Raw genomic sequence first — 22147 nt, forward strand, 5'->3', positions numbered from 1 at the left:
AGGTCACGTGACATCGGGGACCCCGCGTTCCCTCCGTCGTTGTTTTCCTCCACTTTTCCATCCAACAACGTCTTGGTGTCGTCGTCGTCGTTGCTCCAGATACCCTCAGATACCAGCAACCCCACAGCGACCTCTTGGCAGGACACGCACTACCGGCACCACTTCCAAGTGATACCTCAAGCCGCTCCACCTCATCCACCATGGCCTCCACTGTACGTTCTCGACCACGCCGCTCCCCCCCTAACTTCCGTCCAGACCCCGTCCGTCACCGTCGAGGACGTTATCAACAACCTCCAGCACCCCAAGATTGTCGAGGCCTTCCTGCTCTCTCCCGTGTTTGTCACCAAGCTGCCCACCAACGTCCAGCTCTTTCTCCGCCCCAACTACCCGGTCCTCGGCCGCGCGGACATTGACCAGGCCAAGCTCGAGGGCGAAAAGTTCACGTGGGCCATTGTGAATGAGCGCCGTGGCACCAACGTTGCGTCTATTGCCGCTGGCGCCATTGTCGACCTCGCGATCACCGACGACGAGTTTGACGCTCTGGACAAGGCGACGTCTGCGTCGGACTTTGTCTCGTTCTTCCAGGACGGCGCCATGCACTTCCGCGCCAACAGGCAGGACGTCGGTCCCAAGGACCCCATGTACCGCGTGTTCACGTTCGCCCTCGAGGGCGGTGCCATTGCCCATGCGGCCGACTTAAAGGTGATCCTTTCCAACGGCCCCCGCTGGCTGGCAGTGGGTGTCCAGGGCGGCCGCTTGACGTTCTCGCGGACGTTTGGCCAGCGTTCGGACGGTAAGCCCATCGCGGCTGACCGTCCCACGACCACCATGTACGGTGCGCTGGTCAGCAACGCCTTTGAGACTGTCATCACTCGTGACGCCATGGCCAGCCTCGAGGCCGCCAGGGCCGCTGCCGGTGCTCGCTAGGACGACCCTTCTCGCATACAACATTCCCCAGCATTCATCAACCCACCTGCCCTTGTAACCCACCATTGCCACGACGTATGCAGCGTTTAGCTGACCACCTGACACACGGCACACATTTGCATTTCTTCTTTCGACAACCATTCCTATCGTACTGAATTTGACGGGTCCGTACCAGCTCCCCCTCTGATCACCTACGAGTCGTCCTCCTCACGAACCACAGTCTCGCTAAACTTACGAGCCGGAATCTTACGCTCGAACAGAATGTCCAGCTGGCGATACGAGCGTCCGCGGCACTCGGGCAGGCGGAAATATGCCCAAACCAACGTGAGAAACGCGGCCCCGGCCCAGAAAAACGCAGCGCGGCCCTTCCAGTTCCAGGCGGTCGGGTTGAGCATGTACGTGCTGAGGATGCCGGCAATAATGTTCAGAACATTATAGGCGTTGCATGCCAGTCCCACAGTCTTGGCGCGGAGGCGAGTGGAGGGCGTTTCACCCACGATCGTGTACGCCATCGGACCGAGAGTGACATCGAATCCAAAGACCCAGAGCATCAGGAGGGATGCCTGGGCCCACTGGGCACCGCTGCTGTGGGTTGCCGGGCCGGTAATGGCACCGACGATAATGAACATGACAACAAAGAACAAGAGGCCATACACGACAAGTGTGCGGCGGCCAAATTTCTGGGACAGGTGTCAGACGGCAAACAATTCGCAACGCACCATCATCGCAAACCAGGCGACCAGGGCTCCTGCCAGTCCCATGCAGTACTGCGCAATGCCGACATTGAAGGCCGTCGACGTATCCATCCCCACTGACTGTCAGCACAGCTCCTCCTGAAGAACCCACTTTGCTGCATAAAGTAAGTTCCGCTGGCGCCAAAGGGCAGTCCACATGTCGCCTGCGCTGCCCAAGCAGCGCACGCAATCTCGGTGCGCCGGAGGTCGACTCCCTTGAAGCAGTCCAGGTAGCTGGTTCCTTTGGCCACCTCAACCTCGTGTTGGTTCGTGCGAACCATATACGCGACCATGTGGTCGGGGTCCACGGGAGAGTTCTTGCTGGCCAAGCGGCAAATGACACGCTTGGCTTCCTCGAGACGACCCCGACGAACGAGGAACCAGGGGCTCTCTGGAGCCAAGGTCACAAGGACAAAGATTGGGACCTGGCGGGCGACTGTCAGATGCTTCATTCGGTCTCCAGTTTAACTCACCGGCCAGACCCACTGAATGGCAAACGGGATTTTGTAGGCGTACACGTCCTGGCGGATAAGGAAGACTTTGAGGATCGCGTTACCGATAATACCACCGATGATCCAGCAAATGTTCACCCAACTCGTCAGGTAACCACGCAACGGCGTGGGAGCTAGGTCAGACGCGTACGAGACGGCAGACTGAGAGTCAGACTCTCACACGACGCATGGGCACTCACAGAGGCAAAGGCGCCCCAGGGAAAGCCGCACAGCAGCTGGCCGATAAAAAGCATCTCGACGTTGACGGCGAAGAATATGATGAAGATGAACCCGCAAAGAGCAATCAAGGCCGCTTGAAGTGTACGACGGTAGCCATACCTGTCCTGGCACCAGGACGACAGGAAGATGCCGCTGGGGAATGAGCGAGACATCATAGCCCAGTGAACTTACAAAATACAGCCAATATTGGAGGCCTGTCCAATAGCGGATTGCCAGGCCGCAGTGAACTGATAGTCGTTCTCTGGGTTGCCTGTAGGACCGACATAGTTGCCAAAGCGCTCGCGATACTGCGGCATTGAGATGATGTTGCCGATCGCGGCATAGTCGTATCCTGCAAAAAGTGTGAGGATCGGCACCCAGCCAGGCACCCACCTTCCATGATAATGCAGAGCGAGATGCAAAAGCTCCACCACGTAGCATTCGGGTACGCGCGAAGACCTTCAAGTAGCGACATCTTGAGCTCCTGCTCCTCGCTCTTGATGGCTCCATCGCGGTCTAGAACCCAAGCGCCATCCTTCTCATCGCTGGGGGCGGTGAAGTCTGCGCCAAGTACCTCGACGTGGGTGGTACTGCCCTTGGAGTCGTCCTTGATGGTCATTGGGGATGTGATGATAGGAGGGAGGAATGACCCATGTTGACGTTAATATAGCCTCTCTGCCACGACAAGGCCAAGAGTGCACCGGAGACTAGTCGTGTACACTAGTCGTGCTAGTCGCGGCCGCGGCTATCACAGGCTGGGGCCCAACGCGTTGTCAACCCGTGTCTCGGGGTCAGCGACACCGAGATGGGCCGAGGGACACCGAGGGACACCGAGGGACACCGAACGGCTACCGACGTCTCAAGCAATCACCGTCGATGCAATGCACTGCACAGACAAACTAGGTGAGATTCGGTCAGGGATGCCGACCAACATCAAGTCTGTTCTGTGGGCTGGACGGGAGCGTTTATAACCGAGGGATCCACAATCCACACTCTTTCGACCCAGCGCTACCTCACAATGACGGTCGTGACACCCACAGACATCAAAACCGACAATAGTGCGAATGGCACCGGTGAGCCACCAGCCAAACTGGCGCTTACGCTCTCCAGCAACTGGCAAAGCCGCCTTTCTGGGAAGCATCCGGGCGACTAAAGATGGCATCTTTTCTCTCCACAGTACCGGTATTCAGTACCGCTTTCACGTTTCCGACGGCGAGCTGGTCCACGATCACTTTGGCGCGCCAGCTCCTGCCCGTCACCAGCCTGTGGACCTCAGTGCCGATCGCGAGGGATGGGCCCTTATGCTGGGCGACGTCTCCCGTGAATGGCCCGACGCTGGGCGCGGTGACTTTCGTCTCCCGGCCATTCACGTTCAACATGCTGCCGGACATTGTGTGAGCGCGTTCAAGTACGTCGGCCACGAGGTCGTCGCTGGAAAACCCGCTATCCCTGGTCTTCCCTCTACGTGGGGGTCCGATCACGATGTCAGCACTCTTTTGATTCACATGGCCGATACCGAGGCCGACCTCGTGGCACAGTTGCGCTACTCGATCTTCCCTGCCACCAACGCCATCACCCGCTCGTTTTCCATCACGAATAACAGCCAGCAGACGGTCCAGATCCAACGCGCGGCAAGCTTCTCGATCGACCTGCTCGGAACGCAGTGGGAGCTTGTCCAACTCACGGGCGAATGGGGCCGCGAGATGCGACAGAGCCGGCACCCCGTACATCTTGGTGTCCAAGGGTGAGTGTCGATGACGTGAAGCATACTGATTCGACCAGATTCCACAGTTCCACCGGGTACGCTGGCCACCACTTCAATCCGTTTGTGGCCATGGTATCACCCGAGACGACAGAGCACCACGGCCCCGCCTACGGCTTCAGTTTGGTGTGGAGCGGCTCGTTTTCGTTTGAAGTGGAGCAGCATTCAACAAACCGCGTCCGTGTTCTGGCGGGCCTGAACCCATTGCACCTGTCATACCCACTAGCACCTGGCGAGACGTTCCACAGCCCCGAGGGAGTCGCGGTGTATTCGGCCAACGGACTTGGCGGCATGTCTCGGCACTTGCACAGGCTGTACCGCGACCACCTGTGTCGGTCGCGTTGGGTACACGAACCCCGCCCGACTCTTATGAACATCTGGGAGGGCATGTATTTCGACTTTGAGGCCAAGGACGTTTACGCTCGTGCGCAGAGCGCCGCTGGGTTTGGAGTCAAGCTTCTTGTCATGGACGACGGATGGTTTGGCGTGCGCTATCCGCGCGTCAATGAAGACGCCGGTCTTGGCGACTGGGTACCAAACCCGGCACGCTTTCCCGAGGGTCTCCCCAAACTTATCGCCGATGTTACTGCCATCGACGTCACGACTGAGAGCAACCCCACAAAGCTCAAGTTTGGCCTCTGGATCGAACCGGAGATGGTCAACCCTGCGTCCGAGCTGTACGAAGCCCACCCAGACTGGGTCCTCCATGCGGCCAATCGACCACGTACCTTGCGCCGCAAGCAGCTCGTGCTAGACCTCAGCAAAGTGCAAGTCCAGGATCACATTATAAGCACCGTGGAAGCGGTACTTTCGTCAGGCGACATTTCGTACGTCAAGTGGGATAACAACAGAGCCATGCACGAGCTGCCATCGCCTGCAACCGCATACCGATACATCCTCGGCCTTTACCGTGTTCTCGACGTCTTGACCAACAAGTTTCCCGACGTCCTCTTTGAAGGGTGTGCGTCTGGAGGCGGCCGCTTCGACCCAGGTATGTTCCACTACTGGCCCCAGAACTGGGTGTCCGACGACACGGACGGCCTCGAGCGTCTCTTATCGCAATGGGGGTGTACATTGGCGTATCCGGCCTCCGCCATGGGCTGCCATGTATCGTCGGGCGACCATCAAGTCGGCAGAACGACACCGCTCGACTTTCGTGCCACCGTCGCCATGATGGGCGGCAGCTTTGGGTTCGAGTTCGATCTCGCACTGCTCAACGAAGACGACCGTGCGTACATCCCAGCCATGATTGCGCTGGCCGAAGAGGTCAACCCTTATGTCGTCGGCGGCGACCAGTTCCGCCTGGCAGACCCAGCGAGCAACTATCCAGCCGTGTTCTACCTCGCACGCGACCGATCAAAGGGCGTCCTCCTCGCCTTCCAGATCCATGCACGCATCCGCATTGACATCCCGCCCATCCGGTTTGTCGGTATCGACGCTGCCGCTTTGTACGATGTAGGCGGAAAAGTGCACGCAGGCACAGAGTTGCTCAACTTTGGTCTGTGCTTGCAATGGAAGGTGGCAGACTACCAGAGCCAGGTGGTGTGGGTCACCAGGGTGACCTAATGCGCTGGACGATGACGGTACATGCAAGAATGATACATTCAGCTATATCGAGTCTGAGGGGAACCACGCTTCGAGGTTGAAGTTCTAACTGTCAGTCGGATAGGTACCACTTTTCACATACCTCGAGCCAAACCATGTTGTCCCACCCGGCCACTTCCTGGTCATGACCGGATTGCGTGGGGTGAGCCACAGGGGGAATACTGTCGTTCCAGGGGAACGAGATGAAGCCAGGCATCATGTGCGCCATGGATCCCATGGCCACCGTGTCGAGAGCAGCTAGGTTGTCCTCATTGAGCACCTCTGTCACCGCGCTGTCCCGGACTGGCATGTCGACTGTGGCTGAGGACGAGGTGTGCGGAAGGACACCATCTGCCCGCGCCTTGTGGAGCGCAGAACGCAATACCTGGGCAAACTGTTCGACGGGGTCTGTTTCCTGATCAGCATGACTGGGCGTATGACAGCTCACACTGCGGCAGCTTGAGAAGGAGTTTGTCGAGGTCGACGCTGACTTGGTGCAACTCGCACGCCTCAGGCAACAGCTCGCAAGCGCGGATCAAGTAGTGCGCCGTGGACACGATGCCGAGATCTGCGATACGGTTTCAGTATCTGGTACAGGTATACGGTCATCCTTACGAAAGTAGTGGTTTGCAAATTCCGAATCCTTCATCTGCTTACCACTGCCAATGCTAGAGACGAGGTACGCGGCGGAGCGTACAGCTGTGGCGAGCCACTGGCGACGTTCGCTTGAGAGAAGCAGAGCGTCCTCGGCGGTTCTGACACCATTCCAGGCGCACGAGTTGCCATAGATGCTGCTGTCAGGTTGAAGGAGCATAGCAGTTGGCTCACAAGCAGTATGCCCTTTGGCTACCGACTGGGAGAGTCAGTTCAGCACAGGGCAATCGACTCACGCTCCTTGACCAAAAAATGGTCTGCATCCAACCCGCGCCGCGCTCGTCTGTCAGTTGTGATGTGCCGAGTTACCCACCGTAGTAGTCTGTCCAGTATTCGTAGTTGTCCCTAATCATTCTGTTTGTTTCGCGCAGCAGTGCGTCGACTTGTTCTGGGGATCGAGTGGAAAGCGGCTGAAAGGGCCTGTACAGCGATTCTACCAGTTAAACGCTGTTCCCAAGTGTTGTGAATACACTTACCACGCGTCATCAGCATCTCGACGGTCACAACGCAGCGGCTGTCGTAGATGTTGGACAACGGATGGTCGAGCAACTCCCGTGCGTACTGGGCACTTTCGGCCAGTGGAGAAGCAAACGGTACGGGGAGTGCGTTATTATACGACATTCTGGACCGTCAGGATCATTCTTTTTGGTCAAACCCACTCGTATGTCAGCTTGAGGACACCAAGCCACACTCGAGCACCCGCGACGAGCGGTCGTTGCTTCTCGAGCATGCTGTTGGGCGCACGTGCACTCGCTTGGATCTTATGCAGGGAGGACAAGCAAAGGTAGAGACGCATGTCGACGCTGGAGGGTGAGCTGACATTGCCATACTGCATGAACGTACGCAAGCGTCATGGCATGGCAACCTGGCCGCCATGCATTCTCAGCCCAGGACGCAAAGATTACCAGGCCCTGTACAGTCTCCAGCGTGGAGACTGCACAAAAGAGGGTGAGGCGGGCTGCACCACGAGTCAGTGACATTTCATATCGCCACCTACCCATGTGCTCTGCCAACTCCTGGCACTGTCTGGAGAAGTCTGCTCGGTGGCCAGGTGTGCCCGCCGCCGTGTGAGCACGTGATGCCACAAAGATAATGACTGTGATGAGAAAGGGAGACCGTTTACGCAGGCTTGGGTCGTTGTTAGCCCTCGTCCCATGATCCGACTTACGATTGCCAAGTGTCTACGTCGGGGTCCAATACAGGTATGAACCCGTTGGCGTGTTTTAAAAACCTGGCCATCAGCGAACAGAGCGACGCTCTTACTCACGCGTCAAACAACACCATACCCTCGTCCTCAGTACACAGCCCAAGTGTCACGGGGTCCGCAGCAGTGGCGTCCATGGGCCCGCGAAGCTCGCGGATGGGTGACGGGCCCCACTCATCTTGGGCTGTCCTCTGTCTCTTGGCGGGCCTGGCGCCAGATCCATCTTCTCCCCTGTCACCACCGCCTGTCACAGCAGGGTGGCCCTCAGCCCTCAGCCGTTCCTCTTGCTCCACTCGAGTGAGAGCACGGAAAGGTTCCATCGACATGGTCATGGCCAATGGGTCCTCGTCGTCTTCTTCTTCTTCATAAAGCGGCAAGTGCGGACGACCTTGGGCCGAAAGTCGGATCGGCAAGGATGTGGCGCTGAGATGGTCATCTTTGGCCAGGTCCTCGTGGTGCGCAGATGGGGTAATCGCAGGACAACCGTATGACGATTCCTTGGCTGGCGTGGCAGTCCTGGGAAGGGTGAGGGGTGTGCACATCTCAGCCGCCATGGCCAGCCGTCCGATATTCCTTGTATGCACCGGGGTTTCCGATTGGCAGTCGACCGGGCTCCAGGAAGAAACGTTCCCTCGAGATTGTAACAAGACACTTGTCAGATTGTCAAGCTTCTGCACAACGGTCGAGACCTGGCCCTCGAGGGAGTCGAGGCGACTGCCGTCAACAGCTGCCACCATGTATCCGCCACACTCACTTCCTGGTGTCATCCAGTCCGCGGCTGCTCCCATGAGTACCATTACCATCGCGGTCGTGTGTAACAGCCAAAGGATTCTCTGTGCTCTTGTCTATGCCCTTATCCTTGTTCACACCCATCTCAAAGCGACATGGGATCCGGCTTCGGCGACACCGGTGGCAGGGCGGGTTCTCCTTGTTGATGCAGCGAATCTTCATACGACGGCACGCGTCCTAGAGTGTGGGTAAGCATCCAGGAGAGTGAGGAGGAACCGGACTGCACAAGCGATACTGACGCAGGCACCTGTGGAGGTCAGTTGCAGCTGCGTATCGGGCCTCACGAGATGGCATCTCCCAGTAGACCGCGTCGGCATCAGGGCCACCTCTGTTCGGCTCTGTCGCGTGTGCATCGGACGGCGCAACAGCTCCGTTGTCCCCAGCCTCGGTGCTCAGTGTCGGTGAATCGCGCATGAGGTGTATCGAGTTCGTTGTTGGCGATATGTATGTTCATTGCAGCAGCATCTCCATCGCGACTGTGTGGTGACCAGCTGGAGACCCGCTGGTGAGACCTTGGCATGAGCTAGCAGCTAGCACTAAGCGGCAAATGCCGGCGGTCGGTCGGCCGCCAGGCACAACGCCGAGATTCGCCGAGTTGAGCCGTGTTATATTACGTGTTAATTTTTGAGACGTGCGCACCCTTATCAGATATGCCAAGCATTTGCCGGTCAGGCAACACCGGTTCTTGGACCGTTTTGGATGCATGGTTCTTCAAAACGCTGTGGCGTGAGGACAGTTCAAACCCAAGTGCCAGTCCAGAGGACCATTTGACGTGAACGAGACGGCAGTGAGTGTTTGTGGCAGCAAATAGTGCAAACACGTAGGTGGACGCCGTTATCTCGGTTCAACATCGCTGCCGATCAGTCTCGGAGGCATTTACGATTTTCTGACGGGGTTGAAGCGAACGGTCACTGTGCTCACCGGGATCCCGATGTTCCACCAGCATCAACAATATGACGCTCAGCGTCAAATTTAAGGTGTATACTGAATAATGACTCATCGTTCCTTCCCTCAACGGGCCGCATTGTGCCTCGTTTGATGGACCCGGTAGAAAAACGTGGAGGCCCAGACCGTGAACGGCCGACCGGTGGCCACCCTGCGCTTGGCGCCTAGTCACCACAACCAGCTTGGCACCGAGAACTGCAGCAGCTCGGCGCTTCGGTGGTGCACCTCTGTTCCTTCCTAAGACCGGTGGTCCCAGGAACCCTTGCAGTCTCAGCGTCACAAACTTGTCGAGATGTCAGGTGGAATAAACCTAATCGGCCGAAACAGGTCGCAAGAGGACCCAGTCTTGGCAACGGTGTTCAGGAATCACGCCACTCGGTGTCCTTGCACGCGGCCCGGTTACCTAGCAGCAGTGCTCTTGGCCTCCCCACATGGGCTGGATTGCTCCAGAATAAAGCAAACCCGCTGAGCACTTGAGCACAGGCCCCGAAGCTTTGGCGTGGCTTCCGTGGTGGCCCCTGTGGGACGCAGCAAGATGGAGCCGAAGCACGGCCGATGGAGAGGCCGCTGTTGCTTTTGCCAATGAGAGAGATGGTTCGGACACAATTTTATCTGATACGCGAGCCTCGAAACCTCCCATATAAGACGAGGCTGCATGAAAATTGTTCGATGCCTTTACAACAAAGAAAAAGAAACCATGTCGGTTGCTGCCCCACAGGTATTCGCCGACCAGCAGGTCTCTGGCGATCACGAGCAGAACACCGCCAACCTCGAAGAGAAGGGTATTGCTCCCAGTAACTCGGACTTCTTTCCCGATGCCGACGACAAGTCACCCGGTGTCCTCCGTGTCGAGGCCATCGCCAAGACGTTTACGAGCTGGCACAAGGTCATCCTCTTCTTTTCCCTCTTCCTGGTAGCCTGTGAGTGTCCGGAAGGTTTCCCCAGCTGACAGAACCCCCAGACGCCTATGGTCTCGATGGCACACTCCGTAACACGTTCCAGGTCTACGCGCTCGCCGCATTCGGTGCCTCCGCCCAGACGTCGACGGTGACCGTCGTCCGCTCCATTGTGGCTGCCTGTGTCCAGCCTGTCTACGCCAAAGTGTCCGACTACTTTGGTCGTATCAGCATCCTTGTCATTTGCATCTTCTTTTACTCTCTCGGCATTATTGTGCAGGCGACCGCCAACAATGTTGGCGCCTTTTCCGGCGGCGGTCTCCTCAACCAGATCGGCTACACTGGCGTGCAACTTTTGGTCGAAGTGATCATCGCCGACACTTCGAGCCTCCGCAACCGACTCTTCTGTTCGTACATCCCCGCTGCGCCTTTCCTCATCAACGCGTGGATTTCGGGCAACGTCGCCAACGCCGCCCTCACCTCGGCCGTGTCTTGGCAGTGGGGTATCGGCATGTGGGCCATCCTCTTCCCCGTCATCACCCTGCCACTTGCCTGCATCTTTTGGTATGCTCAGGTGCGCGCCAAGCGCCAGGGTAACTTTGAAGGTCTCCCCGAGCTCAAGTTGGCCAGCGTCTCCCTCTGGAATGACTTCTTTTGGAAGGTCGACGCCATCGGTCTCTTCTTTCTGGCGGCCACCCTCGCCCTCATCCTCATTCCTTTTACTCTGGCCGGTGGCACCAAGAGCCTCTGGGCAACGGCTCACGTCATTACTCCTTTGGTGATCGGCGTTGTGGTTGCCCTCCCCCTGTTTGTTGTCTGGGAGCTCAGGTTTGCTCGCCACCCACTGTTCCCCAAGCGTCTCTTGAAGGAGCGCCAGATCTTCTGCGCGCTCGCCATGGCGGCCTTGTTGAACACTTCATGGTACTGCCAGGGCGACTACCTGTACTACACGCTAGTCATCGCCTTTAACCGGTGAGTAGCACAAATGCCTGACACTAGCTCACACCGCAGCGACATTATCTCGGCCACCCGTGTCACCATGGTGTACAGTTTTGTCTCCGTGGTCATTGGTTTTACGCTCTCCATCATTGTGCGATACGTGCGCCGCCTCAAGTCGTTTATCGTCGCCGGTGCTGTCCTTATTATTGTCGCATTCGGCATTCTGATCCGGTACCGCGGCGGCTATTCCACCTCGGACTTTGCTGGTTTGGTCGCGGGAGAGGTCATCCTCGGCATCGCCGGCGGTCTGCTCCCTTACCCGACGCAAGTCCTCATCCAGGCGGCGGTCAAGCACGAGCGCACTGCACTGGTCACGTCGCTCTTCTACTGCGCGTACAACGTCGGATCGGCGCTGGGTAACACGATTGCCGGCGGTATTTGGACCAACACCATGCCCGGCCACATTCTCAACAACTTGAACAAGCGCGGCATCGCCAACGCCACCGTCCTCGCGGGCGAGGCGTATGCCGACCCGTTCACGTTCATTGTCAGCTACCCCCCAGGCACTGCTGAGCGCGACGCACTCAATGACAGCTACCGTGAGGTGCAGCGTTACCTGTGCATCACGGGTATCTGCATTGCGGTGTTGCTGCTTGCCTTCTCGCTGGGTTTGAAGGACACGCGTTTGGGAGACAAGCAGAGTGACGACAACGCCGAGGAGGATTCCATCAAGGAGGAGGAGAAGAATTAATAGGCGGTTAGCTGTGCCCCACACCCTTATATTGCGCTTCTGGTTATACATAATCCTGTCCTCGACTCCAATGATGTTTTATGCATGCATCTGTGGTCTCGGAGTCACACATTCATGGGTACATATATACTCTAGATGGCGCGGAGGGTGACCGAAAACTCGGTCTCCTCGGGCTTGAGCTCATAGCCAGGCAGGGTGCGGGGACCGCACGAACCCGTACCGATACCGTTCTGTGCATAGTCGATGTTGACCCACACATGGTCGCCAGCCACCAAGTCGGTCGTGTGCTGTGCCGCTTCAAGCTGCTCGGAGGTCCAGCGGCGCGCGGTCAGGCCGAAAACAGGCGCTCCTTCAATCCGCAGTCCATGGCCCGAGCCAGCCGTAATCTCTGCCGCGCGAACATCGATACGGGCGCCATTCTCCTGTGGGAAGACGTAAGGCGTTTGGAGCTCGTCAATGGTGCGGTCGTAGACCCCAAGCTGGACGCCGGCGCGCGTGTCTGGGTACGCTTCGCCGGGGCCAAAGCCGTGCCACTGTACACGGTCGAGCGCCGCTGGGAGTCCCGTGCGGAAGCCCAGGCGGGGCAGAACCAGGTCACCCCAGTTTCCCTCGGGCACAACCTTAACCGAGACTGTGACGCTGCCATTAGGCCCAGCAGTCCAGCGATACGTCGTGAGCAACCCGCGCGAAAAGACCGGGAAGCCGACTCGGGTGTGGACCACAAACGCGTCGCCATCGATTGAAGCCCGGATCAGGCGGTGTTTGGCGAGGAACAGCTTGGCGTCGCGCCAAAAGGTCGCCAGGCGGGTCTTGGTAGGCCAATCGAAGCCGTTGTCGTTGTCGGTCGGGGCACGCCAAATGTCCAGCTTGAAGCCTTCTACTGCGAGCTCACCAAGCTGGAAAAGCTGGCCATCACTGAGATTGAAGACGGCTGGGCCAACGCTTACCGTACCCAGGGTCTCATTGACGATAGGGACGAATGGTGAGACGCCACCATTGGTCTGCGGGGCCTCCGAAGCCGCTGGGGCAGCGGCAAACTGACCCCACGACACCTCGTGCCCGGCCTTTTGCCAAAGCGTATCGGCGGCAAGGCTGGCTGTGATGGTCCAGACAGCCTCGCCGTTTCCGGGAACATTGACGTCGGGAAGCTTGACCACAACCGACTGTCCAGCGGCGACATGTGGCACCTGGAGGGTACCCTCTATCTTTTGGACTTGCTCGAGGTTGAGACGCTCCAGCTTGTAGGTAAAGGCCAAAGACGACAGGTCGCTAAAGTTGAACGTGTTGTGGATAGTGACCTCGCCCTTGGCGGCGTCGCCGGTGATCTGGACCGGCTCAATGACCTTCTTGTACTCGATCAAGCCGGGGCTGGGCGTACGGTCGGGGAACAAGAGACCATCCGCCACAAAGTTGCTGTCGTGCACTTCCTCTCCAAAGTCGCCGCCATAGGCCCAGTACGGACGGCCATCGGCGTTCGTCTTGAGGCAACACTGGTCGATCCATTCCCAGACGAACCCTCCCTGCAGGCGGGGATATTTTTCAAAGAGGCGCTGGTACTCGGACATGCCGCCTGGGCCGTTACCCATCGCATGGGCATACTCGACGATGAAGAATGGAAGGCTGCGGCGATGCGCATCGAGGCGAGCGTCGGCCAGTGGCTCTTCTTTGTACTGTCCAATCTTCTCGACCACGTCGTGCGGAGTGTACATGAGGGTAAACACGTCGGTGTGCTCTGCTGACGTGTCGCCCTCGTTTCCGCCTTCGTAGTGGACGAGGCGCGAAGGGTCGCGCTGCCGAATCCAGTTGGTCATGAGGCCAATATTCTTGCCCCGGTTGGACTCGTTGCCCAGTGACCACATCACGATCGACGGGTGGTTCTTGTCGCGCTCGACCATGCGCTCGGTGCGGTTCAGGAGTGCGTCGGTGTACATGTCTGAATCAATCGGGTTGCCACTCCAGTAGTCGGCGGCACCCGTGTCGGCAAAGCCGTGGGTCTGTACAGGTCAGTGGGGTGTCTGATACTTCTCTTGTGGCTCACCTCCATGTCGCCCTCGTCGATCACCCACAGGCCGTACTGGTCGCATAGGTCGAGAAAGTACGGGTGAGGTGGGTAGTGGCTGGTGCGCACTGCGTTGATGTTGTAGCTCTTCATCAACAGGACATCTTGCAGCATGGTGTCGCGGGTGAGAGCTCGACCCGTGTCGGGGTGGAATTCGTGGCGGTTCACGCCGCGGAAGAGGATGCGTTGACCATTCACCTTGACGAGACCGTCTTCGATTGCCACGGTACGGAAGCCGATTGACAACGGGACCCGCTCACCGTCGGTCACGAGCTCACCGTGGTACAGCCGTGGGGTCTCAGCCGTCCACGGCTCAACTGTGGCAGTGACAGACTCGCCGGTGGCAGCGTCAATGCCGAGCTCGGGGACAAGGACTCGACCGGCCGGAGACGAGTCCACCTTGAGGGTTCCTGTGCCGGTTTGACTGTCGTAGGCGACGTGCACAAAGTGGTCCGCTACCGAGTTGACGGGACGATGGGCCAGCGTCACATCGCGGAAGATGCCTGGAAGCCACCACATGTCCTGGTCCTCCACATACGAGGCAGCGGACCATTGGTGGACACGGACGGCCACAACGTTCGTGCCCGTATGCAGAGCGGCGGTGGCGTCAAACTCGACAGGGAGGCGACTTCCGGACGTCGTGCCGAGCTCGACGCCATTGACCCAGATCTTAGCCCACGACTCGACACCGTCGAAGCGGAGAACGGTCTTGGCAGTCAGTTTTTTTGCCTTCTTTCTGTTCGCGTTCGGCCGACGCACCTTGCCCTCGGTCAACTTCCATGAGGCTGGCAGCTCAAACGACAAGCGGTGGTCGCCGGTCGGGTTCTCTGTGGGGACAAACGGCGGGTTCACGGGGAACGGATACTGGACGTTGGTGTAGATTGGTGCACCGTGGCCATTGAGAACCCAATGGCTCGGGACAGGCAGGTCGCTCCATCCCTTGGCCGCGGCGTCGTCATAGTCGGCGTGGGCAAAGTCCTCAGGGACACGTGCGATGGGTGAAAGCCGAAACCGCCAGTCGCCGTTGAGCGACAAACGGTCGGCGCTGGACGAGTCCGTCCATGCTCGCGCTGGGAGGGCATTGCGGCCGGGCTGAGGGTCTTCGTACTCGGCGGGAGAATAACTGATGTCCATGGTGGTCAACACTGGTGGTTTACGGGCTGGAAGAGGAGCCGCGAGCAGCAGTTTATGAAGCGTCGGACCACCATTAGGGACATCTGGGACATGGGGAAGCAACACAAAGCATCCGGGGCCCGATAAGGGCATGGCGGAATGGCGGCCCGGCTCGATCACACGCTCGTACGCGCAAAGCTCGGACCATCCCCGGGTTTTCAGAGGCTACTGCCACAACATCCTGTTGCAAACCGAGTTGGCGTTTGAAATGGATACCCGCGATTCCCGTTCGTACAACCGTCCGTGCAGCTCCAAGATCCACGATGCAGGGCATGCGGGTGTCCTGAGAGCAACGTGTGCTTGGCTGCTACTCGGCAAAACTGTTCATTCTCCTCCCCCGCATTGGTCCATACGGGGTCGGGCCTGCTGGTTACTGGCGGATGAGCGTCAGGCTCGATCTTTGACCGCTTTCCATGCCCAAGTGCTGTCAATGCAGCTCATCCTTCCTACACCAGCTATCTGAACGATTCGAATGGCTCTGCAGTAGTTCAATCCCAGTGACCGCCAAATCCAGTGCATGCTGTGGCACATGTGTCCCCGCGGGGCAGAGAAAGCCACGCCACCGAGGCGGACCGAGGCAGGCCCGGGGCATGTGACAGCCACAACAGCCACAACAGTTCCTGCGGCGACCTACATTCCCGTTCGTTGCGAGTGAGGTGCTCACTCTTCCCGTTCTTGACGTCGCTGTTGGTCGTCATCGGAAGCTCGGCTTTTTCAATTGGCGGGGCCCGCTCACTTGTCCGCTCCTCGGCGACCAACCAACGTGCCTCGTGCGCAAACCTAGGCGCACATGACCACCATCATTCCCGTTCGTTGATCAACAAGTTCCCGTTCGCTGATCGTCGAGTTCCCGTTCGCAGGTTGTGGATTGGAGATTGCAGGATACATGTGGGGTCCACCGGAGATGTGGAGACGTGCTGGGGGGCACCAAAGGGCAGAAGGGAGACTCCGGTCATGCTTTGCGGGGGATTACGCGGGCTCACGGCCCGGCGAAGCCGCTTTCATTTGGTTTGGTGTGGTGCCTGGACAATGCATCTTTGAGTTTGTCTGGGTCGTGATCGGGCCCCGAGGTGAGGAGGTTCTCTTGTGGCTACATATAATCTACGTTGTAGCAGCACTTTATCCCCTGTCCCTGCCACACGATCATCATGGTCACGATAGACGAGAAGATCAACGACAAGGAGGCTCCTGGAGTCTCTGAATGGGTGGTAAGTCGCACCGTGCCTTCTCCCCCCGTTTTCATCGGCTACGTTCCGGGCCCGCCACATCCGGCCCTGGCCCTTTCCTGCACAGGCTCGTCTTTGTTGTTTGTCCTGTCTCCATTCTCACACACCATCAGGAAAACGCCGGCAACGAGGTAGACGACTTCTCCAAGAAGGAGTACGCCGACCTTGCATCCGAGCTCCTCGCCTCGGGTCACGTCCCGCTCACCCACGATGAGCTCCTCGCTCTCGAGGCCAAGCTCCCCGAGATGCCCATCACCAAGGCTAGGGAGATTATGAGCGACCTCTACCCTATCCACCTCAACGATCCCAGGTACTCGCCTGACGAGCTTGAGAGGATGAGGATGTTCACACAGGACCCCGACGTCATCGCCAACCCCGAGCGCCACGCCCTCTTGGTGTACGAGATGCAGATTTCCACTCTTCTGTCCACCACCAGCTCGCCGTACGCCGAGGTCCGTGCTGTGGCTTCCGACACAGACGACCCGGAGATGCCATCCCTCACCATCCGTGTCTTTGTCCTCGGCACTGTCCTGGCCGGCATTGGCTGTGTTATCAACGCAGTGTTCGGACTCCGATACCCTGGTATCGGTATCTCTGCGGGCATGGTGCAGCTCCTGTCGTGTACGTCAAATGGACTGAATCGATTGCTGACAACTGTAGACCCCTTCGGTGTGGCGTGGGCCAAGATTATGCCCCACTGGCACATTTTCGGTCTCCCCCTTAACCCCGGCGTGCGTTTACTGTACATGGCGCGAGGCATACGCTGATCCAGCCCAGAAATTCAACAAGAAGGAACACATGTTGATCTACGTCATGTCCGTTCTTGGTGTGACGTACCCTCCCACCCAGCACCTCATCTTCGTTCAGGCCATGCCCCGTGAGTAACGTCTTGAGTGTAGGAATCTGACGTCCCCAGAATACTTCAACATGGAGTATGCCCGTAAGCCTGGATACCAGTTCCTTGGTGCCCTCGGTACCAACCTTATCGGTTTCGGTTTTGCCGGCTTGACCAGGCGTTTCCTCGTCTACCCGTCGTACTGCATTTGGCCCGCTTCGCTGGGTACCATTGCCATCAACAACGCTCTCCACGAGAAGAGCGGTGAGAAGACTCCCGTCAAGGGTCCTTTCGGCACGACTTGGCGTGCCAGCATGTACAAGTGCTTCTGGATCGTCTTCGGCATCGAATTCTTGTTCGTGCACCACTCTGCGGCTGAAACAAACTGACGCTCGCAGCTACTACTTCTTCCCCTCGTACATCTTTACCAACCTCACTGTAAGTGGTCTGTTTGCTCCACTGCCCCCCACTGACGCCTCAGATCTTTGACTGGATGGCATGGATCAAGCCCACCAACGGCAAGCTTGTCGCCGTTGTCAGCGCCAACTGGAGTGTTGGTTTCGGCTTCAACCCACTGTCGACCTTTGACTACGCCTATCTGACCAACCCTGGTGAGTACATCCTGTGCGGTTGGGGCATTTCTGACAGTTCCAAGGCGGATACTACCCTCAGTTTATCCATTACAACTACTTCCTTGGAATCACTGCTGGTATGGTTGTGTGAGTACAGTGGAGCCTTTGAGAAAACGGACGACCTGCTGATCGTCAACAGCTCTCTTATTGTGTGGTCTCGTAACGGCTGGAGCACTGGTTACCTTCCGGTCAACGCCTCTACGACCTACGACAACACTGGCAGCTCATACTCGGTCACCAACATTATCGATGCCAACGGTGTCCTCGACGAGGCCAAGTACCAGAGTAAGTGACGCTGTCCAGCCCACAACTGACATTTCACAGAGTACTCTGCTCCCTACATGTCTGCCGCGACTGTTGTCTCGACTATTGGCTGCTTCATGTTCACTGCGTCGAGTGAGTCTGATATTTTGATTTTATTATTAAAATAAAATAATAAAACCGACAAAAAATCGTCGGAAAATAAATGCTCCCGGGCCACAGTCGCTAACACCTGTTACAGCCCTCACCCACACCCTCCTCTACAACTACGGCGAGATGAAGATGGGCTTTAAGAGTTTCTTCCGTGACTTCAAGAACTGGTTCCGCCGCATGAGGAAGCTTCCCCAGGAGGAGGCGCTCGAGCTCAAGAACCCCGACATCCACCGCAAGCTGATGCAGGCATACCCCGAAGTCCCGGAGTGGTGGGTGAGTACAGTGACGAGAGCCGGCATACATGGGGGGTCCAGTGCTGACCATTCCCCAGTTCCTCTGCATCATTGCCTTTGCTGCGCTCGTCTCGTTCCTCTGCCTGGGCATCTACACGCCCGTCAACCCCGCAGTCGTCCTCGCTGCCCCCATCATCACTTTGATCTTCATCATCCCGATCGGCATCGTCTCGTCCATCTCGGGCATGCAGCCGTCGCTCAACGTCATCTCGGAGATGTTTGGGGGTCTTATCGCCGGTGGCGACACAATGTTCGTGCAGTACTTCCGCATGTTTGGCTCCGAGCCCGTGTACCACGCCCTTATTTACGCCAACGACCTCAAGGTAAGGTGGCCGAACTGTGCTGCATTGCATCGCTGACCTCACTCCAGCTCGGCCAATACGTCCACATCCCGCCTCGTCACATGTTCATTGCCCAGATGTGGGGCGCGGTCATCGGCACTGTCCTCACCGTCTCCCAGTGGGAGTGGCTCATGGCGCTTCCCGGCATCTGCACGCCCGACGCGCCCTTCCGCCTGATCTGCCCCGACGAGCAGTACAACTACACTTGTACGTACCCTCTCTTTGTGGCTTGGAACGTTCCAACTGACCACCCCTAGCGTTCATCTTCTGGGGCACTATCGGTGCCAAGCGCCTCTTTGGGCCCAACGGACGCTACCGCCTGCTCCTCATCGGCTTCCCTCTCGGTGTTGCCATCCCCATCAGTGAGTAAAAGGAACAAGACAACAACCACATGAGCTGACCAATTACCAGTGTTCTTCTTCCTCAAGAAGCGTTTCCCCCGCTCCAAGATCCTCCAGTCCACCCACCCTTTGCTCATCACGCTCGCGTTCGGCTACTTCATCACGTCAGTACCATCATCCCCACCTACTCTGAACTGCTTCAGCTGACACCACGCAGTGGCCACTGGGGCGCGTACTTCCCGGGCGTGTGCATCAACTGGTTCTCGTGGAACTTCCTCAAGGTCCACTACCTCGAGTTCTGGTCGCGCTACAACTATGTCACCCTCGGCGCCATCAGCTCGTCGTACCCCATCAGCGCCATCCTCACCTTTGTGTCCCTCACGCTGCCCGGTGTCAGCTTCCCCTCGTGGTGGGGCACGACCGGCGGCGCACCGGGCTGCATTGGAAACTGGAACAACGCCGCGTGCTCGCCGTTCAAGATCAACGAGACCCTGGGATACTTTGGCCCTCCCCCCGGCCAGATCCCTCACTAGTCGCGCTACCCGAGTGGCAGTGTGTGGGTGGAGTGGTGGAGCCCAAGTTGCCTCGCGTTCAATGGTTCAAGTGACATGAAGTGTTAAGCGATTGAAAAAGAGTTAATCAAAAGTTGAAGTCAAACCGTATTGCAAGTATGCAAATGTCTTTTCTGCTGGTTCGTGTTCCCACTGCAGCTCTCGTCATACATACACATCAGCCACATGCTACTCAAGGAAACAGGGTGAGGTCAAAGTCCAGGTCCAACCCATACGGGATCAGCGGCCACTGGTGGACCTCGTGAAGCGCAAACACCGGGTCGTCACCGAGGGTCGGCAACTCGAAATCGGGGGTAAGATGAATATCTGCAGAGTGTCAGCTTTATCTCCCTCGGAATGTGACAGCTTACCAAACGCCTTGGCCACAGCCTGGTATCCAAGAATGAGCTCGGCACATGTGGGCCACGTGTCGAGGTGCTTTTCGAGAAACTCGAGGAGCATCTGGAAGAGGAGCGTCGCTTCGCGGCGGTGCAGTTCACCTGCCTCGTGGCACAGGATGAGCAGCTGGCCACAGACGACCAAGCGCTGCAGCTGCGGCCAACTGGGATTGAGGTTGCCAATCGCCACGAGGTCGCTGTACGACTGGAAGATTTGCGAAACGGCACGCGTGATCATGCCAAAGGCCACCGGCTGGTATGGCGGGTTGTTGATGAGTGGGATATACAAGAGAATGCGGAGCCTATGGGAGGTGTGAGTGTGGAACGAGAGAGGTTGCGGGGGGGGGGGGGGTGGGGGCGAGGACGCACCAGTTGTAACGGAACTGTGCCCAGGAAATCTTGGCACGTGGGACGTCGGCAGGCATCGAGTGCCTCAGTTCACGAACGTATCCGAACCAGGTCGACTCTGCAGCGGCCGCATAGTCCATCGCGCCAGTGTCCACTGTCGGATCGTTGAAATCGGCAAGGAACCGAGTGTTGAAGTCTGACACGCGGCTCTGGAAGGACGCCCACTCCTTGTCACTTGGAGTTGGGTCGACGTCGATTTCGGTGAGAGGGAGTAAGGGGCGGAGGTCTGTCATGGACGCGCGGAGACTGCACTGTCAGTGTCTGCTATACAAGTGGAAGGGATTGAAGCAGAGGGACCTCCCGCGGGTGGGCGGTGCAGATCGCTGCACCCCGAGGTGGATGTCCCTAGCTCTTGACTCACATGTCCGTGTAGAAGTAGGCAAAGAACAGCTGTCCGACCTCGTGCGGTGCGTACAGCGAGGCCGTGTCCTGGCGGTGCAAGCCGAGCTCCTTGATCTGCCACGCCCACTGCTGAAGGAGGTCCTTGGTCTCGGCCCAGCCGCCCATCCCAAGGGTGTAAGGAACGAGGTAGAAGAGGGCCCCTTGAACCAGAGTCAGTTGGCTATCACAAACATTGCAACTCACATATAGCAGTCAACGAAGGCCGAGCCCAAGTGGCCAAGGCATCGTAACCCATGTGGTAGTACGTAACGTCCTCGCGCGTGGCCTCGGTGGTCGCGTGCGGTGTCCCGGCGTTGATGTTGGACTTGATCTGGAGGTACCGAGCCATACACAAGATGGCATAGACAAGCGCACGTTGGTCCTGTGGGTCCGTCAGCTCATGCAGATCAATGAAGAGCTCACCTCTGTCAAGCTTCCCGGAACTGCACGGTAACGAGCAAACAGGGACCGGATCGTCTCGCGGTGGTCGGTGTGACGGTCTAGATACTCTGGCGAATTGAAGAATGTCTCAATCAAGCCGTCTTCATAGTCACGCAACAAGTTGGGTGGCGGCAAGGCCGTCGAAGGCAGGCCGGCGAGGCGAGTGTCGACCTTGAACACGAGTTGGGAGAAGGGCACACCTGTTGTGGGGGTTCAGCTGACATCCGCCATACGCCAGCTTGCTCACCCTTGTTTGCACACCAGATAGCGAGCGCACCCTCCACCTCGTCGAGTGGGTTACGCTTCCTGTACACTGTCCGCGTCCCTTCATCTCTCATGTGGGACATGCTTGGCGGGAGCGTCGGCGCCGATCCGGACGGTCCGGCGTCCACCGAGGGGGCCGCCCCCGTTCCGCCATTGTTGCTCAGACGCGCAAACAGCTTGGCCGAGGGTGCACTGCAGCTGCTGTCAGCGACGGCGATGGTAGATTCAAGGGGCTGCTGGCTGCTGCTCGTCCACTGCACTTACCGCTTGGGTCTGGCCTTGAGACGCACAGCACACGAACTGCCCAGTCCCGCAGCGATACAGCCCTGGCATGGCGGGGGCCCGGAGCACTTGATCCTGCGGACACGACATGTTTCGCATGCCTTGCTGCTACGGCGATGGGGACCTGTCGCCGACGTGCGCTGCGGCTGTTCCGCCGGTGAGGACGGCATGTGGGCGGCGAGAGAGTGGGTGGATGGATGGGTGAGAAGGACG

General features: G+C 58.1%; 8 protein-coding genes across 8 annotated transcripts; 4 read left to right on the forward strand and 4 right to left on the reverse strand.

The window, feature by feature from the left end:
- Nucleotides 1-200: 200 nt before the first annotated feature.
- On the forward strand, nt 201-927 carry EHS24_003716 (uncharacterized protein; the record flags this gene model as incomplete). The annotated part of the gene is made up of 2 exons (XM_028619365.1): nt 201-212; nt 256-927. The coding sequence occupies 2 exons, from the start codon at nt 201-203 to the stop codon at nt 925-927; spliced, it is 684 nt and encodes a 227-aa protein (XP_028472234.1).
- Nucleotides 928-1118: 191 nt separating this feature from the next.
- EHS24_003717 (uncharacterized protein) lies at nt 1119-2990 on the reverse strand (the record flags this gene model as incomplete). The annotated part of the gene is made up of 7 exons (XM_028619366.1): nt 1119-1607; nt 1647-1675; nt 1744-2086; nt 2135-2314; nt 2353-2524; nt 2564-2723; nt 2765-2990. The coding sequence occupies 7 exons, from the start codon at nt 2988-2990 to the stop codon at nt 1119-1121; spliced, it is 1599 nt and encodes a 532-aa protein (XP_028472235.1).
- A 399-nt stretch (nt 2991-3389) lies between these two features.
- Nucleotides 3390-5699, forward strand: EHS24_003718 (uncharacterized protein; the record flags this gene model as incomplete). Its single annotated transcript, XM_028619367.1, has 3 exons — nt 3390-3444; nt 3494-4115; nt 4163-5699. The coding sequence occupies 3 exons, from the start codon at nt 3390-3392 to the stop codon at nt 5697-5699; spliced, it is 2214 nt and encodes a 737-aa protein (XP_028472236.1).
- A 42-nt stretch (nt 5700-5741) lies between these two features.
- EHS24_003719 (uncharacterized protein) lies at nt 5742-8378 on the reverse strand (the record flags this gene model as incomplete). Its single annotated transcript, XM_028619368.1, has 12 exons — nt 5742-5783; nt 5821-6125; nt 6166-6285; nt 6333-6563; nt 6608-6628; nt 6685-6804; nt 6848-6993; nt 7031-7174; nt 7215-7329; nt 7369-7499; nt 7540-7602; nt 7639-8378. 12 exons carry the CDS (start codon nt 8376-8378, stop codon nt 5742-5744), a joined length of 2178 nt encoding a protein of 725 aa, XP_028472237.1.
- A 1628-nt stretch (nt 8379-10006) lies between these two features.
- On the forward strand, nt 10007-11895 carry EHS24_003720 (uncharacterized protein; the record flags this gene model as incomplete). The annotated part of the gene is made up of 3 exons (XM_028619369.1): nt 10007-10229; nt 10271-11177; nt 11217-11895. 3 exons carry the CDS (start codon nt 10007-10009, stop codon nt 11893-11895), a joined length of 1809 nt encoding a protein of 602 aa, XP_028472238.1.
- A 131-nt stretch (nt 11896-12026) lies between these two features.
- Nucleotides 12027-15220, reverse strand: EHS24_003721 (uncharacterized protein; the record flags this gene model as incomplete). The annotated part of the gene is made up of 2 exons (XM_028619370.1): nt 12027-13889; nt 13934-15220. The coding sequence occupies 2 exons, from the start codon at nt 15218-15220 to the stop codon at nt 12027-12029; spliced, it is 3150 nt and encodes a 1049-aa protein (XP_028472239.1).
- A 1055-nt stretch (nt 15221-16275) lies between these two features.
- EHS24_003722 (uncharacterized protein) lies at nt 16276-19742 on the forward strand (the record flags this gene model as incomplete). Its single annotated transcript, XM_028619371.1, has 16 exons — nt 16276-16335; nt 16467-16974; nt 17014-17084; nt 17131-17230; nt 17270-17543; nt 17587-17626; nt 17670-17799; nt 17844-17907; nt 17960-18105; nt 18145-18216; nt 18323-18507; nt 18566-18850; nt 18898-19075; nt 19126-19230; nt 19280-19373; nt 19427-19742. The coding sequence occupies 16 exons, from the start codon at nt 16276-16278 to the stop codon at nt 19740-19742; spliced, it is 2628 nt and encodes an 875-aa protein (XP_028472240.1).
- A 211-nt stretch (nt 19743-19953) lies between these two features.
- Nucleotides 19954-22104, reverse strand: EHS24_003723 (uncharacterized protein; the record flags this gene model as incomplete). The annotated part of the gene is made up of 8 exons (XM_028619372.1): nt 19954-20087; nt 20132-20460; nt 20528-20812; nt 20928-21108; nt 21152-21329; nt 21371-21588; nt 21636-21844; nt 21917-22104. The coding sequence occupies 8 exons, from the start codon at nt 22102-22104 to the stop codon at nt 19954-19956; spliced, it is 1722 nt and encodes a 573-aa protein (XP_028472241.1).
- Nucleotides 22105-22147: the final 43 nt, after the last annotated feature.

Source organism: Apiotrichum porosum, assembly GCF_003942205.1.
Source record: "Apiotrichum porosum strain DSM 27194 chromosome Unknown scaffold_18, whole genome shotgun sequence".
Taxonomy (NCBI): domain Eukaryota; kingdom Fungi; phylum Basidiomycota; class Tremellomycetes; order Trichosporonales; family Trichosporonaceae; genus Apiotrichum; species Apiotrichum porosum.